This window comes from Lineus longissimus, chromosome 11 (genome assembly GCF_910592395.1).
Source record: "Lineus longissimus chromosome 11, tnLinLong1.2, whole genome shotgun sequence".
In the NCBI taxonomy this organism is placed as follows: Eukaryota; Metazoa; Nemertea; class Pilidiophora; order Heteronemertea; family Lineidae; genus Lineus; species Lineus longissimus.
The window spans coordinates 12,518,058-12,533,824 of NC_088318.1; the positions used below are offsets into that span (position 1 = coordinate 12,518,058).

Sequence of the window (15,767 nt, forward strand, 5' to 3'; positions counted from 1 at the left end):
CATGACCATGGCAAATACCCAGAGAACACCATCCTAGGACAACCTCTATGCACTTGCCTCCTGGTTGTGACTTTGCTTGGAGCACAGATCAACTGCATGCATTTGGATAGAGGTCATTTTGACACTGTCGTCCGAGTTTAAAGTTCTCCACAGTCTGACCTCTAAACAATGGACAACCTCTGCTCTTGATTTTAACCCCTCCCCTTATCTTCTAGGCTATTGACTTCAATAACAAACAGAATCTACTGATTAAGTCATATTCTCAAATTTTTTATTTCTGAAGTATATTTTCAATACAAAAAGACATACCAGAACACAATAACGCTTAAAATTTAGGACAATAGGTAATTCAAGAAGCAAGGGGCCATTGTGCTCACCGGTAGATGTACGACATGATAAACATCCTCATATCTTATTCACATAACCTTTTATATTATTGTATAAAAGGTGTCCACAGTAGTGATGCAAAATACTGATGGTTTGACTGATATACCCTATTCCTATGAGGGTAAAAATGAAGTCATCAAATAATTCTTAAACGAACATTCAGAGAGGACACATCCTTATAATAATTACAACTATTTACATCCACCTATTCCTATGAACGCTGCTGCCGTTTCATTTTTCGCTCCATCTTCTTCTGTTTTTTATCATCAACCTCGGGCGCCTCTTGGAAGAACCAGGGACCGAGGATATTCACCCAGAGGAGGTAAAATGCTCGCCCTGGGGCCTGGAAGAGAAGAAGGCCATTTCATTTTCGATCAGATGTAGCTGTCATTACCAGCATCATTAGTTCAATGCTTCCTGAAGACACGTACCAGTATCACAGCTGGGGGTTGATCGGAGATAGGAGGCATTGGTTGTCTCACCAAACACTTCAGTGAGAGGGTGGAGCTTAAATGTAGCTCAAACTCAAGGCAGCAGCCGGGTTTGGGTAAAATGACGTCACCACCCAAGCAGTGTTTGTTGAGACCAGAAAATAACTCGGATTGATTATAGTTTCTTCTCCTCATTTGTTCTAGTTTCGATTCATAGATGGTTCTGAGTTTTCTGTACCCCTAACAGTACTTGCCAGTTAACTGCGTCTTCCCCCAAACTTGGCCCTCACTGCCAACATACTCACCAATAACAAGAGAATCCAGAAGTAATTTGATATCAATGATAACACTTGAACGATGGACGTTAGAAGAATTAAATCCTTTACATGCCTGAAATGAAAAACTCAAGTCAGTGACGGTATAAAGGCACAAGGAGGAAAGAAGGTTTCACATATTAAAATTTCTGCTACTCTGTAGTCTGCAGAACAAGGCAACAGCTATTTTATAAGGAGTCTTTGACCATTAAAGGCCAGCTTCGTTTGTTCAAAAATTTTCAAATTGACCTCCACTTTCCAATGCTTTCAAGCCTTTAGATCAGAGACCCATTGTGTTTTAGAGACAAAGGTCAAGCCAAGGTATCCTAATGCAGTCCTAAAGAAAAAGCATGCAGTTTTCCAACGGATTCCCAACTTACTCAGCCATGCCTGCCTCCATGTTGAGATCTGTTCCTCCATCAATCAGGTGCCCCGTCTCCCCGTAAACAGGCCGTGACATGTACGACATGAACTTGTAGCAAGCGAGATAGATCAGGAACGAAATCACAGGCATGACCTACAACAAAATATCAAATTGCTATTAGATGAATAAGTCAGATGTTTATATGGATCCTCGTTGCTTATTGCAGGGAAGTGAAATGGTGCAGCAGCTAGTCTTGGTGAAGACTTGATGGAAGCTCAGTGACACAAGGCAATGGCCATGGTCATTTTTGACGGCTTAAATAATCATGTGCATGAGCTTACCCAGTACGAGGCAGTGAATTTCTCCCAGAAGAAGTAATATGTCACAATGGAATAAAATAACTGAAAAAAAACAAGAACATTTGTAAAACAAACTTGTTCACATGGTATGAAGGACCAATGCTGAATGTTTTGAAGAAGGTAGATGAATACCGAGACCTCGTTTCTCGGCACTACAGCTGCCAATCTAGAGTTCCTAAGAATCTGATAAAAAGATCTCTCTCGTATCCTAAATTTCCTACAGGTGCCCATTCAAAGCCTAAACGAACCTCAACGAACAAAAGAACACTTGGTATGTGTCTATCCAGTCCTTTGTCTGTTTCTGGTTTATTGCGGCCATCAACTGCTTCCTCCAACTTGTGCGATCAAATATTGTGGTTTAGAGTCAGAGACACAATAATCCAAATCTTTCAGTTCAGCTTTCTTAATCTTGAACATCTTTTGTAATCAAGATATCGTCAGATTCTGAAAATACTTACACACACTACGGCAATGATGTAAGAGTAAAACCTCAGCGTCGATTTATTTTCTTCCACTATTTGCTTTTGGCCTTTCGTGGCTTGCTTGCCTTTGGGCTGCAAGAAAAACAAAACATTTATCATGCAACGTTACTCATTAGTCTCTGGGAATGAACAATACGCCATGGCTACCCACGAGTGGACCGTAAAAACCTATTGTAAAGGTAGTTTGTTTTACTCTCTAGTATACCCGCGACGTATCTGGAAAAGGGCCTAGTGCCCCCCTGCCCGTCTGTCATCCCAGGCGTGCATATTCGACGTACATAGGGTTACCATACTTTTGCTTGTGACTTGAAAAACTGCAGTCCTACTATTGGTAGGCATGACCATGATCATATCATTTATCATGTTTTCGCTTTCACTCATTTTCTCATAATTTTTTGACCCATCTGGAACCGATTATCTCCTCAAATTAGCAAATCCTCAAATTTTTTATGCATTAAATGGAAGGCTGAAAACTAGGAGAATACAATACATGGGTAGATTTATCATACCGGCATATTGGAAGGGAGAAATAAGGGATTTTATTGGAGCAATTCCAACTTAAGAAGACACAGCTACAGTGGCAACGCGAGCACCGAACTTCGATAGAAGGCTCATTCCTATTGGCTGAAATCGGCGAAAAGTTAAAACAAGCAATGCGATTGGATTAAAATTCAATATGGCTGCGCCCTTGAAAATTTTGCCGGCTCTGCCGAAAACTCATTTCGCATCTATTTACAAACAATCCCAGTGCTTAAGATGCATTGCAAACAATGAATATGTTGCCAGACGATGGGCGACCACAAAAAGATCAATGACACATGCTGAATATTGCATGGACACAGTCAGGTAGGCATTCAATTTCACCCTCCTATGCACCCTGTACATTTATGTACAGACTAACAGAGGTTGTGTACATTGTAATTTGTAAGGTCAACAGTTTCCCATGCAAAATGGGTGCACAAAGCCATGTGCCTGTGTTGATGATGATGGTGATGATACATTTCCATTATCCCAGATTAATATGGCAGATAAGATGTGGTGACTTGATAAGGCTGCAAAGTGATATTGGGTAACTGCAATCCATTCTAAATTTCTTTTATTCATGCACTTTCAGAAAGTATGATTATGAAAGTTTCTTATGCAGTCTTCTGTTGCCGTCATCTGCAAGAACTTCAGCATTTGCTGTAAGAGCTTTCAATGTGGATGTCGCACAAGTAAGTACATGTTACTATATGTATTGATTACGCGGTCACACCGACCATATCGAAGATATCCTTGGGACTGGCTATCACTGTCCTTGATGGTTTAAATTATCCTGTAGTGGTAATTGATAACTTTTTTAACTATCTATATTCTTCATTCTTCAGATCCGAGATATGGTTTCTGACAAGAATATTGGTTACATGCGAATGCACTTCTGGAAAGACAGTTTAGAAGGAATTTATAAAGACGTGCCTCCACGTTCCCCTGTAGGGTTAGAGCTCCACAAAGCGGTCAAAAGGCATGGATTATCCAAGCATTGGCTGAAGAGAATTATTGAAGGAAGAGTAAGTAGGATAAGGAAACTTTTCCTGGCCACTTCTAGTTCATCACCCCCTCATGTTACCAGTCAAAGCATCTGGCTTTAGATTCTGTCAAACTACAAGTGTATGCTGCACTGGCACAACAGGAATATACTGTATCCGTATTGACACATCGAGCTCTTTTTGCAGCCTTGTCACAACAGAGACTTGTATAAAGAGGACACTGGGTAGACACAATAACGCTCCGGTTCACAAGGGTCTGGATGACGTCTTCATCCGTCTCTCATCAGATTACCAGGAAGTCCTGCAAAAGAGATTGATCAGAGAACTTGACTTTATCCTTCTCTTCCGCACACCAGCCCTGTTTGGTCTAAGTATACTGGACTAATTAGTCACCAGGCCTGTGGCTAGTGAGAGGCCTGGTGACGTACTACCCAATTTGGTGTGACAGGTCACATTTGATATGATCGAGTCTTTCCTTTTTGGTTTCAACGTTGCCTTATTTTCCTTTCAGACGGAAAATCTATCTGATCAACAGTTTAGAAGTATGAAGGACATGGAAGACTATGCAGAACAAACTGTGTCCTCACTGTATTACTTATTGTTAGAGATTTTAGGTGAGTTGAGGACAGTTATCAGACTCCAAAAATTTTCCTATTTTTCATGAACATAAATTTTTTACTGAAAATGTATACATTTTTGCTTACACCCATTTAATGACTAAACCCAAAACATTAAGGTTCTTAATATGTATCTTCAGGTATTAAGAATGTCAATGCAGATCACGCCGCTAGTCACATAGGGAAGGCGCAGGGTCTAGTCACACAGCTCCGGGCGGTTCCTTTCAATGCCGGCAGACAACGGGTCTATCTTCCTCTTGAGCTCATGCTGTTGGTAAGATTTGAACTCGTTGTGTTCACTTTCTTCTCTATTTGTATGTAATTGAATTGAAATCAGGATATCGAGTATAGACCAGACCTGATTATTACCATGTACCCCAGTCCACTGCCTCAGCTGTCCTTATGCTGAATATCAATAAATTGTAGAGTAGCTGAAGGAACTTCTGTCCAAATTTACAAGGTGTTTAGAGTGACGAGAAGGCCCAATGTGGACATTTTCTTCACTATTTCAGCATGACGTGTCCCAAGAGGAGGTCATTAGGGGTTCCACTGAACAGAAGATGAAAGATGTTGCGTATGACATTGCTGGCAATGCACACCAACATTTAGATAAGGTAGGCTTTTATGTCAACTTATCTCCTCTTTAGCTCACCTCTTAGCAGAGGTGAGCTTATCCCATACCGTGGCGTCCGTCGTCCGTCGTCGTCGTCGTCGTCGTCGTCGTCCGTCGTCGTCCGTCGTCCGTTAGCAGGGCACGTTTCGTAACTGTTAGAGCTATTGAGTTGAAACTTGGTAGACATGTACCCTTATGTAATGACACCTTGGAGACCAAGTTTCGGTCCGATTCGTTTCATGGTTTGGCCACCAGGGGGCAAAACGTTAAAAGTGAAAATATGCAATATCTCCCTTAATAGTAGTCGGGAAATTTTGAAAAAAATATGGTAGGTACTTCTAGCAAAGGTGCATCATATATCCTCCGGGTTTTTGATTTGACCTCCTTTTCAAGGTCACAGAGGTCAAATGGTGTAAATTGGCCGTTAGGATGTAACGATGGCACGTTTCTAAACTGCAATGACTATTGATACCAAATTTGGTACACATTTACCCCTTAGTCAGGTGATCTCAGGGACCGAAGTTTGGTCCAATATGATTCACCACTTGACCACCAGGGGGCAAAATCCAAAAACCTTAAAAATGTGATTATTCCTTAACTTCTTGCCCGATTGCCACCAATTTGATATCATGGGTACATCTAACCACCATACAGTATATGTCACACAGGTTTTTAATTTGACCTTCTTGTCAAGGTCACAGAGGTCAAATGGCGTAAATTCGCCGTCAGGCCGTAACTATGGCACGTTTCTTAACTGCAATGACTATTGATCACAAATTAAGTACACATGTACCCCTTGGTCAGGTGATCTCAGGTACTGAAGTTTGGTGCGATCTGATTTGCCGTTTGGCCTCCAGGGAGGGGGCCAAATCCTAAATTCTTCAAAATGCCATTATTCCTAGTAATGACTTGCCCGATTGGCACCAATTTTATATCATAGGTACATCTAATTCTAACAACCATTCAATGTGTCACCCGGGTCTTCTTTGATTTGACCTACTTTTCAAGGTCACAGAGGTCGAATGTACTGTAAATTGGCCATTTTGGGGAAATTGTAATTGCTTGGACCTACATCAAACCTAACACTACATGACACAATACCATGCTCTTTATCCATCTTTCCTCCACATGAGGTGAGCACAATGGCCCTGGCCATTTCATTTAAGAATATAACTTCAGTTCAAGCCTGTCTCTTATGAAAAGGCCTCCTGGTAACTGTGTATCTATATGCATTCTTTACATGTATGTACATGTATACCTTTTCTATGTTATCCTATGACTCCTGCCTATAGGATGTGGTTTGTCTTCCAGGCTGTCGATTTACAAAAAGAAGTACCAAAGGATGCAAAAATAGCTTTTCTTCCAACAGTAAGTTGATTCTCCCCATATCATGTTCATAATATTTGGTTATTTCACAAGTTTTAAAATTTAAGTTGAGAAATTTGGGGAGACTGGCCTCCATATGCTTAGTTGGCAATCAGGAGAAGAAACACTCTGAATAACAAACCTAAGTAAAAGTTGTCGGCCTTGGACGGCAGGACATCTCAGAGAAGGAGACTCCAAAATCAAATCCAGCCACCATCAAGTCTATAGGGACCAGCAGTTTAAAGTCATCTCACAATACTAATAGTGACATGGTTATTTTTGCAATTGGTGTTAACGTACTTTTCTGTTCATCATCATTTTTTAGACAACTGGGCCATTTGGGACCACTCATTAAAAGAGCAATGACCTTTTATCATTCCAGGCATCCATTAGAAATTACCTGAAGATACTACAGCAAGTCGATTTCAACGTATTCGACTCTAAGTTACAGCAGCGCAATCACTGGTTACCGATATCATTATGGATGCAGAGAATGAGAGGAAAATACTGACAAAGAAATATGACTAGTAGAGACACTCAGTGACTTCTGTAGAACTATTTTGTTATTTATACTGTATATAGTCATTTGCATATTTTAAAAAAGAACTTGGCAAAAATCAGTTGAGTTGTAAGTTTATTTTCAGTTCGGTTTTTCCGTTTATTTACAAGTTTGTTCACATCCATTGGCTCACTGTCTATGACGTTTGAACATGACTAGTAAATGCTTTTGAGTGGTGCATCATTTTGCATTTTTATATATATATATGTATGTTTATTCGTACATCAAAAGAGTACACTTCTTAACCTAGTGCATAATGGTGCAGTGCATTTACATGTATAGTGCGTGCATTAATTAGACGTATTACAATAATGACAAGTGGAAATTAATTAACACACAGATGAAAAATGATGTCGACAATCTCATTCATCGTCAAGATACCTAACCCATTCTCTCTAATACCTAGCAACTCCTTAATTTGGGCTGCCACCAGTCTCAAGTCTATACTACAATTCTGAGTACTTCTTTGTACAATATCCTTAGTCATTTGGGGTAAACTTGGGAGCTCAAATCGGTCCCACCTATACTTGTTCACAGTAAAATTGAAGCTTTTCCCAATTGCTGAACGACTACCGTTTATAATAATGTCTTTGCACAACTTAACATAAATGTTCTTAGATTTAAAGATGCTAACAAAATTTTGCATGCCTACTGACGCCCAAGAGCAGACAAAAGGAATAAGATCTGAAAGAAGAATGAGGACCGAGCAATTAATTGGAAATGAATTTCATATTGCCATGTCCTTTGATAAACAGGAAGAGCTGTGTGTCTTATGATAGGGGACACACAATGAACATGCTTCAGTGTTCCTATATCCCACTGTTCTCCTTCAATAGACAGAAATGGCTTTGTGTCTTATCATGGAGGACACTGAATGAAACCAGCGTTAATGTTCCCATATCCCAGTGTTCTTCAATAGACAGAAATAGCTTTGTGTCTTATCATAGAGGACACTGAATGAAACCAGCATTAGTGTTCCCATATCCCAGTGTTCTCCTTCAATAGACAGAAATAGCTTTGTGTCTTATCATGGAGGACACTGAATGAAACCAGCATTAATGTTCCCATATCCGAGTGTTCTTCAATAGACAGAAATAGCTTTGTGTCTTACCATAGAGGACACTGAATGAAACCAGCATTAGTGTTTCCACATCCAAGTGTTCTCCTTCAATAGACAGAAATAGCTTTGTGTCTAATCATGGAGGACACAAAATGCATCAGTGTTAAAAAATCCCAAGGTTCCTCTTCAATTGACTGAAAGAGCTTTGTAACTTATCAATAGATCAGACAGAAAGAACTGTTCCATAGCGTTCCCATAATCCAGTGTTCTGTGTCAACAGACAGAAATAGCTTTGTCACCTATCATACCGGTCACGAAATGAAGCATGCCTTAACCTCCCCACATCTCGGTGTTACCCTTCACAAAACAAAGTTTAGTGACTTTGTAATAGAAGACACCGAATGAAACGAGCATTAGTGTTCCCATATCGCAGTGTTCCCTTTGAATAATCTCCACTTTCATGAACCTCTTTCAACATCCCTGCATCAGTATCCAAATGTCTGACTCTCAAGCGTGGGTGCGTTTGTCTGTGACCATGTGAAGCTGGACCTTGCTATGTCCACCTGAAAATCAAGGGGATGAAAGTTGTTAAATTCGACAAGAGGTACACTCCCGACGCAGTGGAATCAGCCTCGTCACTCCCGGCCCAACCTCAGGAGGAAGTATGAATAGAATGACAAAGCCCAAGGCCTCGGGAGTCTAGATAAGATCAGGTATCGATTTCCTCAAATGTCCGAAAGAACACCTCACATCAAGTATTGAGATACAGCTCCGTACAGTGGAGGACAAAGTCACAACCTTGCCCTGGACATGCTTGGGAATAGGAATGTTTACCCTGGGGGACTTCTTGATTGGTGTGCTGGTATACTCTGTCACGGACAGGGACAACTAGCAAATACCAATTGGAAGGCACCCGGGGACGGTACACTATAATCCCTGGAGTGATGGCACACTCCCAAGGCCAATGTTAATTCAATTCAGTGCGTCAATGATCGCGAACGTCCTCCGTACGAAATTGCTGCTAGTGAGTAGTAAAGTTGGGCCCATACTATGTCCTTCAGTGTTAACCTCTGAATCATATCATCATGGGATACGTATCCTTACCCTGTCCGTCTTTAACCTCCTATTCACTATGCAAGCCACCACTGAGATTATGATGAGAACTGACCCCACAGTCACCCCGACTATCATGAGAATGGTATTGGTGAATTTGGACCCCGTCCCACCCAGGCCGTTGGAATCGGTTTTGTTGTTCGAGTCCATTACGGTGGACTTGCTGAGTTCTGAAGAAAAGTGAAAACATTATAATGTAACTGTGACCTTTGGTGCACAACCTGTAGCTTTTTTTGCCATCTTTGAGCGCCGGTTTAACACTTTGAAATGTCCCAGGACAGAATGTCCGGAGAACAAATAATTCTATACATGTATACTTATACTGGATGGAGGTTTTAATGTGAGACTTTTAGTTTACCATTGTGTACCCCCAAAGAGCCCTAGATTCGATGTCCTTGTAGAATAAGAACTGATCGAATTGGGTTTTTAAAACAAGGGGATAAGTTTTCCAAGACACCCGTATCGATCAGGGACTCGCCCCGGGAGGAAATGCTCGGAACCGCGTAATGGCTCAGAGTTAAGGATGTTTCTTCGGGATGCAGTAGCATGATCTTTCTGAGTAAGCAAGAAAATTTAAAGCTCTATACAAGGCTGATGTTTTCCACATGGTTATCTACAAAATGTATACCTTGTTAAAGCTTGTGCCATCCTGAGACGACATGTTTTATCCCTCGCTATTGTCCCTAACCATCATGTTGCGCTGAGTAGTGCCAACCGAGGCGGAACTCTCTACAGCTGACTTCATAACCAAAAGCGGGCCGACTGTCCCGCGTGCATCTCAAAAATCCCGAACGCAGAAGAGGAAGACAGGAGTTATCATAAACCATTTTCTCTCATCAATAAAACTTTAAAACCACTACCAACCTGTTTGAAAAGCCGTTATTCCTTTGTTAGTTAAGTTACATGTACCATTGGCCAGTCTCTTCGTCAAAACGGAAATGGTGTAATTGTTGTACCATGTGGCCTAACATCCTAATCGATGTAGCTTTGCATGCCGACTTATCGGCGATAAATATCAGTCCTAAAGTCTCCTGCACAACGACGGTGGATCGGCATGTATTGATGTTTGCCCAGCTTTCGAGATAGCTCATTTGTTTTTGTCATATCTCAATATTACCTGGTTATCATTAAATTTATCAAGGATATACGTTAAGCGACCATGTACAAAGTTGAGAGGGAATATATTGGTATCAAATTATACCAAGGCGAAAAATCCTGAATCAGGATTTCGCTGTTTGACAGCAACTGTACAAATACGGAAGTAAATATACATTTATTGTGCATACATGTGTGGAAAAGATTATTTACAAGGTACAACGTTTTGAAGAATTCCTTTTTTGTGTACCTGGATGAGCTCTGATCATATCATTGATTTCCTTTTTTGTGATGACGTCATTAGAATTGACATCTCGTTTGCTATGTCTTCTGCTTACTGGAAAAAGAAAAGCAATCGGTGAAAAGCGAAAAAGATTGCAAATTCAGACTTAACTAATTCAGACGTAGATTTAAGTAATGTTACCATTTTCTCAAACGAAGGAATCGACAAAAATCCGAGACTATGAAAAATATATAAAGAACAAGGCAAGATAATTGGACTATGGCGATATATTTTATTCCATATAGTGTACTGACAAAAATTGTTTCTTCTGCAATACTTTACTGCTTGACTTTCCCACGGTCTAGTTCCATCGAATTCTTGGTCTACCTGTAATGGACGAAGCTCTACTTTGAGATTAGAATAAACAATTTTTTATTTATTCTTTTTAATCTCCAATCACGGGGGTGTTTTTATTGTTTATGTTAACACAAACAGTGAAAACGCTTTGTCCATTTTACGTTTTCAATGTCGTTTGTGTGCGGCCCAGTCATAGGCTGGATGGATAGTTTAGAGAAATGTTTTCGAAACGTAATTCTTCTTTATGCATTGAAGAGGTAGTTTATTAGTTAACGAGTTTTTCATAACCGGCTCAATTTACTCGAAATCTTGGTGGTGATGATATATATTACTTTCTGTTCCTGAATAGCTAGGACCAAGCAGAAAAGCATATTAAAAGTTCATATACCCAAACTGAAACCTTCCCCGCGCATGGAGCGCGATTAGCTTCTAAAAGAAAACGTTCAAAAGCGAATGGCGGTTTGGCCTCATCAGCAAACCTTTAGCGAACTGGACAGTCACCAGCAAACCGAATGGGCCGGGGACTCATATGGTAATATCTTAAAACCAAAAGTGTTTTCTAGCTTCAAGCAATTTCCACTCGTACAGCGGCTACTGCCGAAATCCGTGCAGTTTTAGCAATTGGAAACGTACCTTTAATAGCATGATAGCGCAATAAGAAGCTTCAACTACATGTTATTGCTTATCAGCGGGCTGAAACCATATACCAAACCGAAGCAAAACCACGAAACCAACATGACAAACCCTGCGCCTATTGCCAATGTAACATCTGTCAGTGTTTCTAATGTTTCAGTGTTTCCCTTATCGTTCTCCTATTAATGGATAAGGCGACCACTGGCCGAGAACACTAACCGTTAGAGGCCTATGTAGGGGAAACACTCACACACAGAAACACTCACGAATCCTACACCTGTTTAGTGGAGGGAAACTCACCCTCGTTTGTATCTAACGGCGCCTATCTCCAAGAAATCTCTCCAACCAACTTTTCCCTGATAAAAAGCAGAAAGTTACAGCCGATGCTAGCTAGGCACTCATCAAATCACTGATGAGTTGATTTGCCTTTAGGCGACTTTGTCTAAAAGGATATGATATAACGTATCACCCAACCTTTGATGATACATGTACTTTTTTCGATAAGTTGAAACGGACTTCGCCACAAACGCAATTTAAAGGGACAACATGGGCGTGGAATTTACCTGGCCAGGAGGACAGTACCTATGCCTGCCACCATGCGCCGCCACTTGGATAGTATCAGACTGATCCTGATCTCTAAAATAAGATTTTCGACAGTGTTGCGAGGCAGTTTTGGGCATGGCTTGTGAATTTTTGGACGGCCTCGGGTTACACACCGTTCTAGTTCACTGTTTACTGCAGTTCAATGATTTAAACATTACCCTGCTTAGAGAAGTCACGGCCCTACTGGAAGCTATCTTTGTATAAAAACCAACATATCTCATGCCAACGTTGTCCCATTAGGAAGGAAACTATTTCTGTACGTTTGACCAATCAGAATCGTTCGATAAGATTCGACTTACGTTTGCATCCCGCCATATCCCCGTCTTCATCGGTCTTGTCCCCACAGTTGTCCACATCATCACAGGTCAGGAAGCTCTTTATACATTTGTAGTTCCCGCAGGTAAATTCGTCTGGTTGGCATTCCGCTGCAAGTAGGAACATGATTGAATTGGCGAGTTGGTGATGGTGACATTTCTAGAAATGTTTGTCTTTTAAAATGACCAAAAACCAAACTTGGATGCAAACATTCATGTTCACGCGTATGCTGATAAGAACCGAGAGTGTACAAATATAAGAAGGGTAACTAACTGTTCCTGACAGTATACCAACTGTTGTTTAAGTTAACACTTTATGGGAGTGATTCATTTATGATACATGCATCATCTGTTGAGCATTCAAATTCGTCCGTATTCTGCCTCTGCCACCCGGTGACTGCGAGGTCATGGCCGCAGAACGCGAAATTGTGAAGATCAGTGTGCTTTGAGCACCGTCTGCCAAGTCAATGTTAGGAAAGTGGTAAATGGCAAGGCCGATAATCATGAAGATGCTGCTAGAGTGAAATGATGAACGCTGAAGAATCCAACAAAACTACAAAGAAATTGACAAGGTTTCTTTTACCTGGATGGAACTCCGTGATTCTGAGATGGAAGCCCCTGTAGGGCACATCCGTTATTCCCTGGCTCGTAAACGCCAACAGCATCGCCGTCTGGTCCGACTCGATCATTTGATGTGGAGAATTGACCTCTGTGCCGCATACACCATCCCCTGGATATAGGAGATAAGCTTACATTTTGGCGACTTGACACCAAACCGGTACCGACAAGTTTTAAGGCTCCGTAGCGGAACCTCTCTTTGGTCATCTTCGAAACAATTGCAAGACTCCATTACCAGAGTCTTTCAATAAAAAGTCAGGCAACTAGAGTAAGACTCTGGTATGACATTCTGGTTTTGTCGAGAGGAACAGTCATTGCTCGATTTGATGATAAGTGCATCGTATGTTACAAACTCCAAAGAAAGACGGTGCCGTCATCTGGTGAAAGAAAGATGGCGCAGGGTCAGCGAAGTTCATACTGAAGTTCCAGTGGCCGCACGTTGTCTGGAAGCTGAGCAATGTCAATACATTGAGGGTGAAGATGAGAGAAGTTACCTACCAGTGAGGAGTCTGTTCCGATCCTCATTCACCGAATACAACTGGAGATTGTCCGAAGTTTGGCAGCTGGTGAACTTCTGGTGGTTGGTGTCCACCTGAATGATATGCGCCTGGACTTGATGGCGGGTGTTCCTTGTCTTCACGGTGAAGTTACAACTGCGGGGTTCGTATCCGAAATTCTTGGTAAGATAGACGTCCACTACGCCTGTTTCGTCGGTGTATAGTGTCTTTCCGCAGTTTCCCTCCATGTAATCTATAGAAATGATCATGAATTAATTCTTAGCCACATTAAATCACAAATATCTTTTTATTGTGTGTGAAAACAAACATACTTGCAGCCAAATAAAAGTAGTAGGATGGGGTGGAAGTATGGCCGTCTGTTTTTGATGCCACACTCTATAGGGAAAGTACTGTAACTATACATGTAAAGCCAGGACTTGTCTGCTGTAATCCGGAAATGATCCTGCTGTTGCTGAGGACTTATTACGCCAGTCGCCAGAAGTTGAAAGGGTTGGGTTTCTTTGCATCAAGCCCGGTGAAGAAGTAGACAATGTCCCCCTGGAAAAAGTCCCCGGCCCTACTGTGGTATATGGTTCTGTAGAGGCCATGACCGTCTATTGCCTACACCGGGCTTCAAGCCGCCGTATGGACGGGCTTAAAGGAGCTAGAGAAGGTTTCTTATACAAATTATTTCACCGTATCTATATACTTACAGGGATAGTAATTTTTCCTTTTCGACATGGAGGCTGCCTGGTAGATCGGCAGGAGGACCAGGGCGGCAACTAACCATGCTGTTGACTCCATCTCGACTTCTCTAGTGACCAACAGCTGCAAAGTGGGTTTGCTGTTCCTGTTTTCTACAACCAATCACGAACAAAGTACATCTAGGCTTTGTTAGATAATGGTTTGTATTGCATATCGGAGAACGTGACCGTTTTCTGGCCTTAATATTTCAAATATCGACAACAACTGATGTCAATTATATTGATTAGACGTTAATCAGAGTAAAGACAGTGAGTCAAATGGCACACTTCGGGGGCATATTCATTAGTTCAAAACAATCTGATCTCCTAGTATACATTATATTTTAATGACGCCATGTCTTTCCATATCAGATCGGTCCTATCTAATTCAGTTCTTATTTTGGACATCCTTTCTTCAGAGCTCTCACTCGGCACTAATGACCGAGTTCAGTAAAGTGTGCGAGGGGAGGAGCATGCGACTGACCCTGGTATTGGAGGATGATTCAACACAGACGGAAATAGATGTGTTAATTGTCCTGATGTTGTGTTTTGATATTTTCAGGGCTCTCCCAAATATTGTAGGACTATAGTTCCCGAGAAATTTCAAAGAATTTAGCATTTGAATACATTGTAATTGAGATATTACGAGTAAAAAAGTGTTTTCTTTGGGGACACCCGATACATTATACTATAGTAATAAAATGATACATTACAGATATATATATTGATAAGACTCTACTAGTTGGAGTATTTTACCTGCACTAATGGTGGTGTTATCTTTGGAAGGAAATTGCGGCATTAACCTGTCACATCTGGGTTTGTCCTACTGTCTCCTACACATATGTTCAGGACTGAACGGGGACAAACTGATAAAAAGATCTAAAAAAGTCAAATATCAGATATCTTGGCCTCTCTTTTTTTCAATAAAATAATTCTCGAACCACAGTTACAGATGCCTTGGTTGTCTGAAGTATGGTCGTCCCTTTCTATTGGGCCTTCCTTTTTTGCCTAAGGCATATCCCTCTTCCTTTCTGACGATGTAAAAGTTTGAATTGTTCGGCTAGAAAGTCCGGGGAACAAAGGATTTCATACGCGCTTTAATCTCTAAGCATTCAGAACCAAATAACCCGTCAGACTGAGCCGGACACTTTTTTCATGGGGGGGGGGGGGCGTTTTCTACTTGTACACCGGTGTGAAAAAGGGAAGGCCTACCATGAGAACGATTTGCTTAAATTGCGGTTTTTTCATTCCAGGGCCGTCAGTTTCTATAGCAATGCACCGAAACCCGTCAGGCATCGAGTCGGGGTAAGACCTTTTATGGGGACATTAATTCTCGGGCATTAATTGCCCTACATGTACGCAAAAAATTATCAGAATTTTCATCGGCTTTTAACCCCCCTATACGGCATCAACGTGGCTTTCTCTTGCAGATGGCAAATCTTTTTCCCAATATGCACAAGTATAATGGTTTTCATTGGGAAGGTGAATCAATGT

The 15,767-nt window shown here is 41.2% G+C and overlaps 3 protein-coding genes across 5 annotated transcripts; 1 reads left to right on the forward strand and 2 right to left on the reverse strand.

Annotated features, from left to right (window-relative positions):
* Positions 1–260: 260 nt before the first annotated feature.
* Positions 261–2,927, reverse strand: LOC135495985 (transmembrane protein 208-like). Its single transcript, XM_064785053.1, has 6 exons — positions 2,847–2,927; positions 2,314–2,409; positions 1,838–1,897; positions 1,513–1,649; positions 1,124–1,208; positions 261–730 (listed from the first exon to the last, which is right to left on the reverse strand). Exons 1-6 carry the CDS (start codon positions 2,850–2,852, stop codon positions 599–601), a joined length of 516 nt encoding a protein of 171 aa, XP_064641123.1. The 5' UTR covers positions 2,853–2,927; the 3' UTR covers positions 261–598.
* Positions 2,928–3,052: 125 nt separating this feature from the next.
* On the forward strand, positions 3,053–7,156 carry LOC135495800 (NADH dehydrogenase (ubiquinone) complex I, assembly factor 6-like). Of its 2 annotated transcripts, XM_064784724.1 has the most exons (8): positions 3,053–3,183; positions 3,452–3,551; positions 3,705–3,884; positions 4,375–4,477; positions 4,621–4,754; positions 4,993–5,094; positions 6,405–6,461; positions 6,841–7,152. In XM_064784724.1, the coding sequence occupies exons 1-8, from the start codon at positions 3,149–3,151 to the stop codon at positions 6,967–6,969; spliced, it is 840 nt and encodes a 279-aa protein (XP_064640794.1). In that variant the 5' UTR covers positions 3,053–3,148; the 3' UTR covers positions 6,970–7,152. The 2 variants fall into 2 exon arrangements, with proteins under 2 accessions (XP_064640794.1, XP_064640795.1); XM_064784725.1 differs by lacking the exon at positions 6,405–6,461 and having other exon boundaries at positions 6,841–7,156.
* Positions 7,157–7,174: 18 nt separating this feature from the next.
* LOC135495799 (uncharacterized) lies at positions 7,175–14,402 on the reverse strand. Of its 2 annotated transcripts, XM_064784722.1 has the most exons (7): positions 14,244–14,402; positions 13,532–13,783; positions 12,999–13,145; positions 12,401–12,526; positions 10,536–10,622; positions 9,182–9,360; positions 7,175–8,640 (listed from the first exon to the last, which is right to left on the reverse strand). In XM_064784722.1, exons 1-7 carry the CDS (start codon positions 14,332–14,334, stop codon positions 8,563–8,565), a joined length of 960 nt encoding a protein of 319 aa, XP_064640792.1. In that variant the 5' UTR covers positions 14,335–14,402; the 3' UTR covers positions 7,175–8,562. The 2 variants fall into 2 exon arrangements, with proteins under 2 accessions (XP_064640792.1, XP_064640793.1); XM_064784723.1 differs by lacking the exon at positions 9,182–9,360.
* Positions 14,403–15,767: the final 1,365 nt, after the last annotated feature.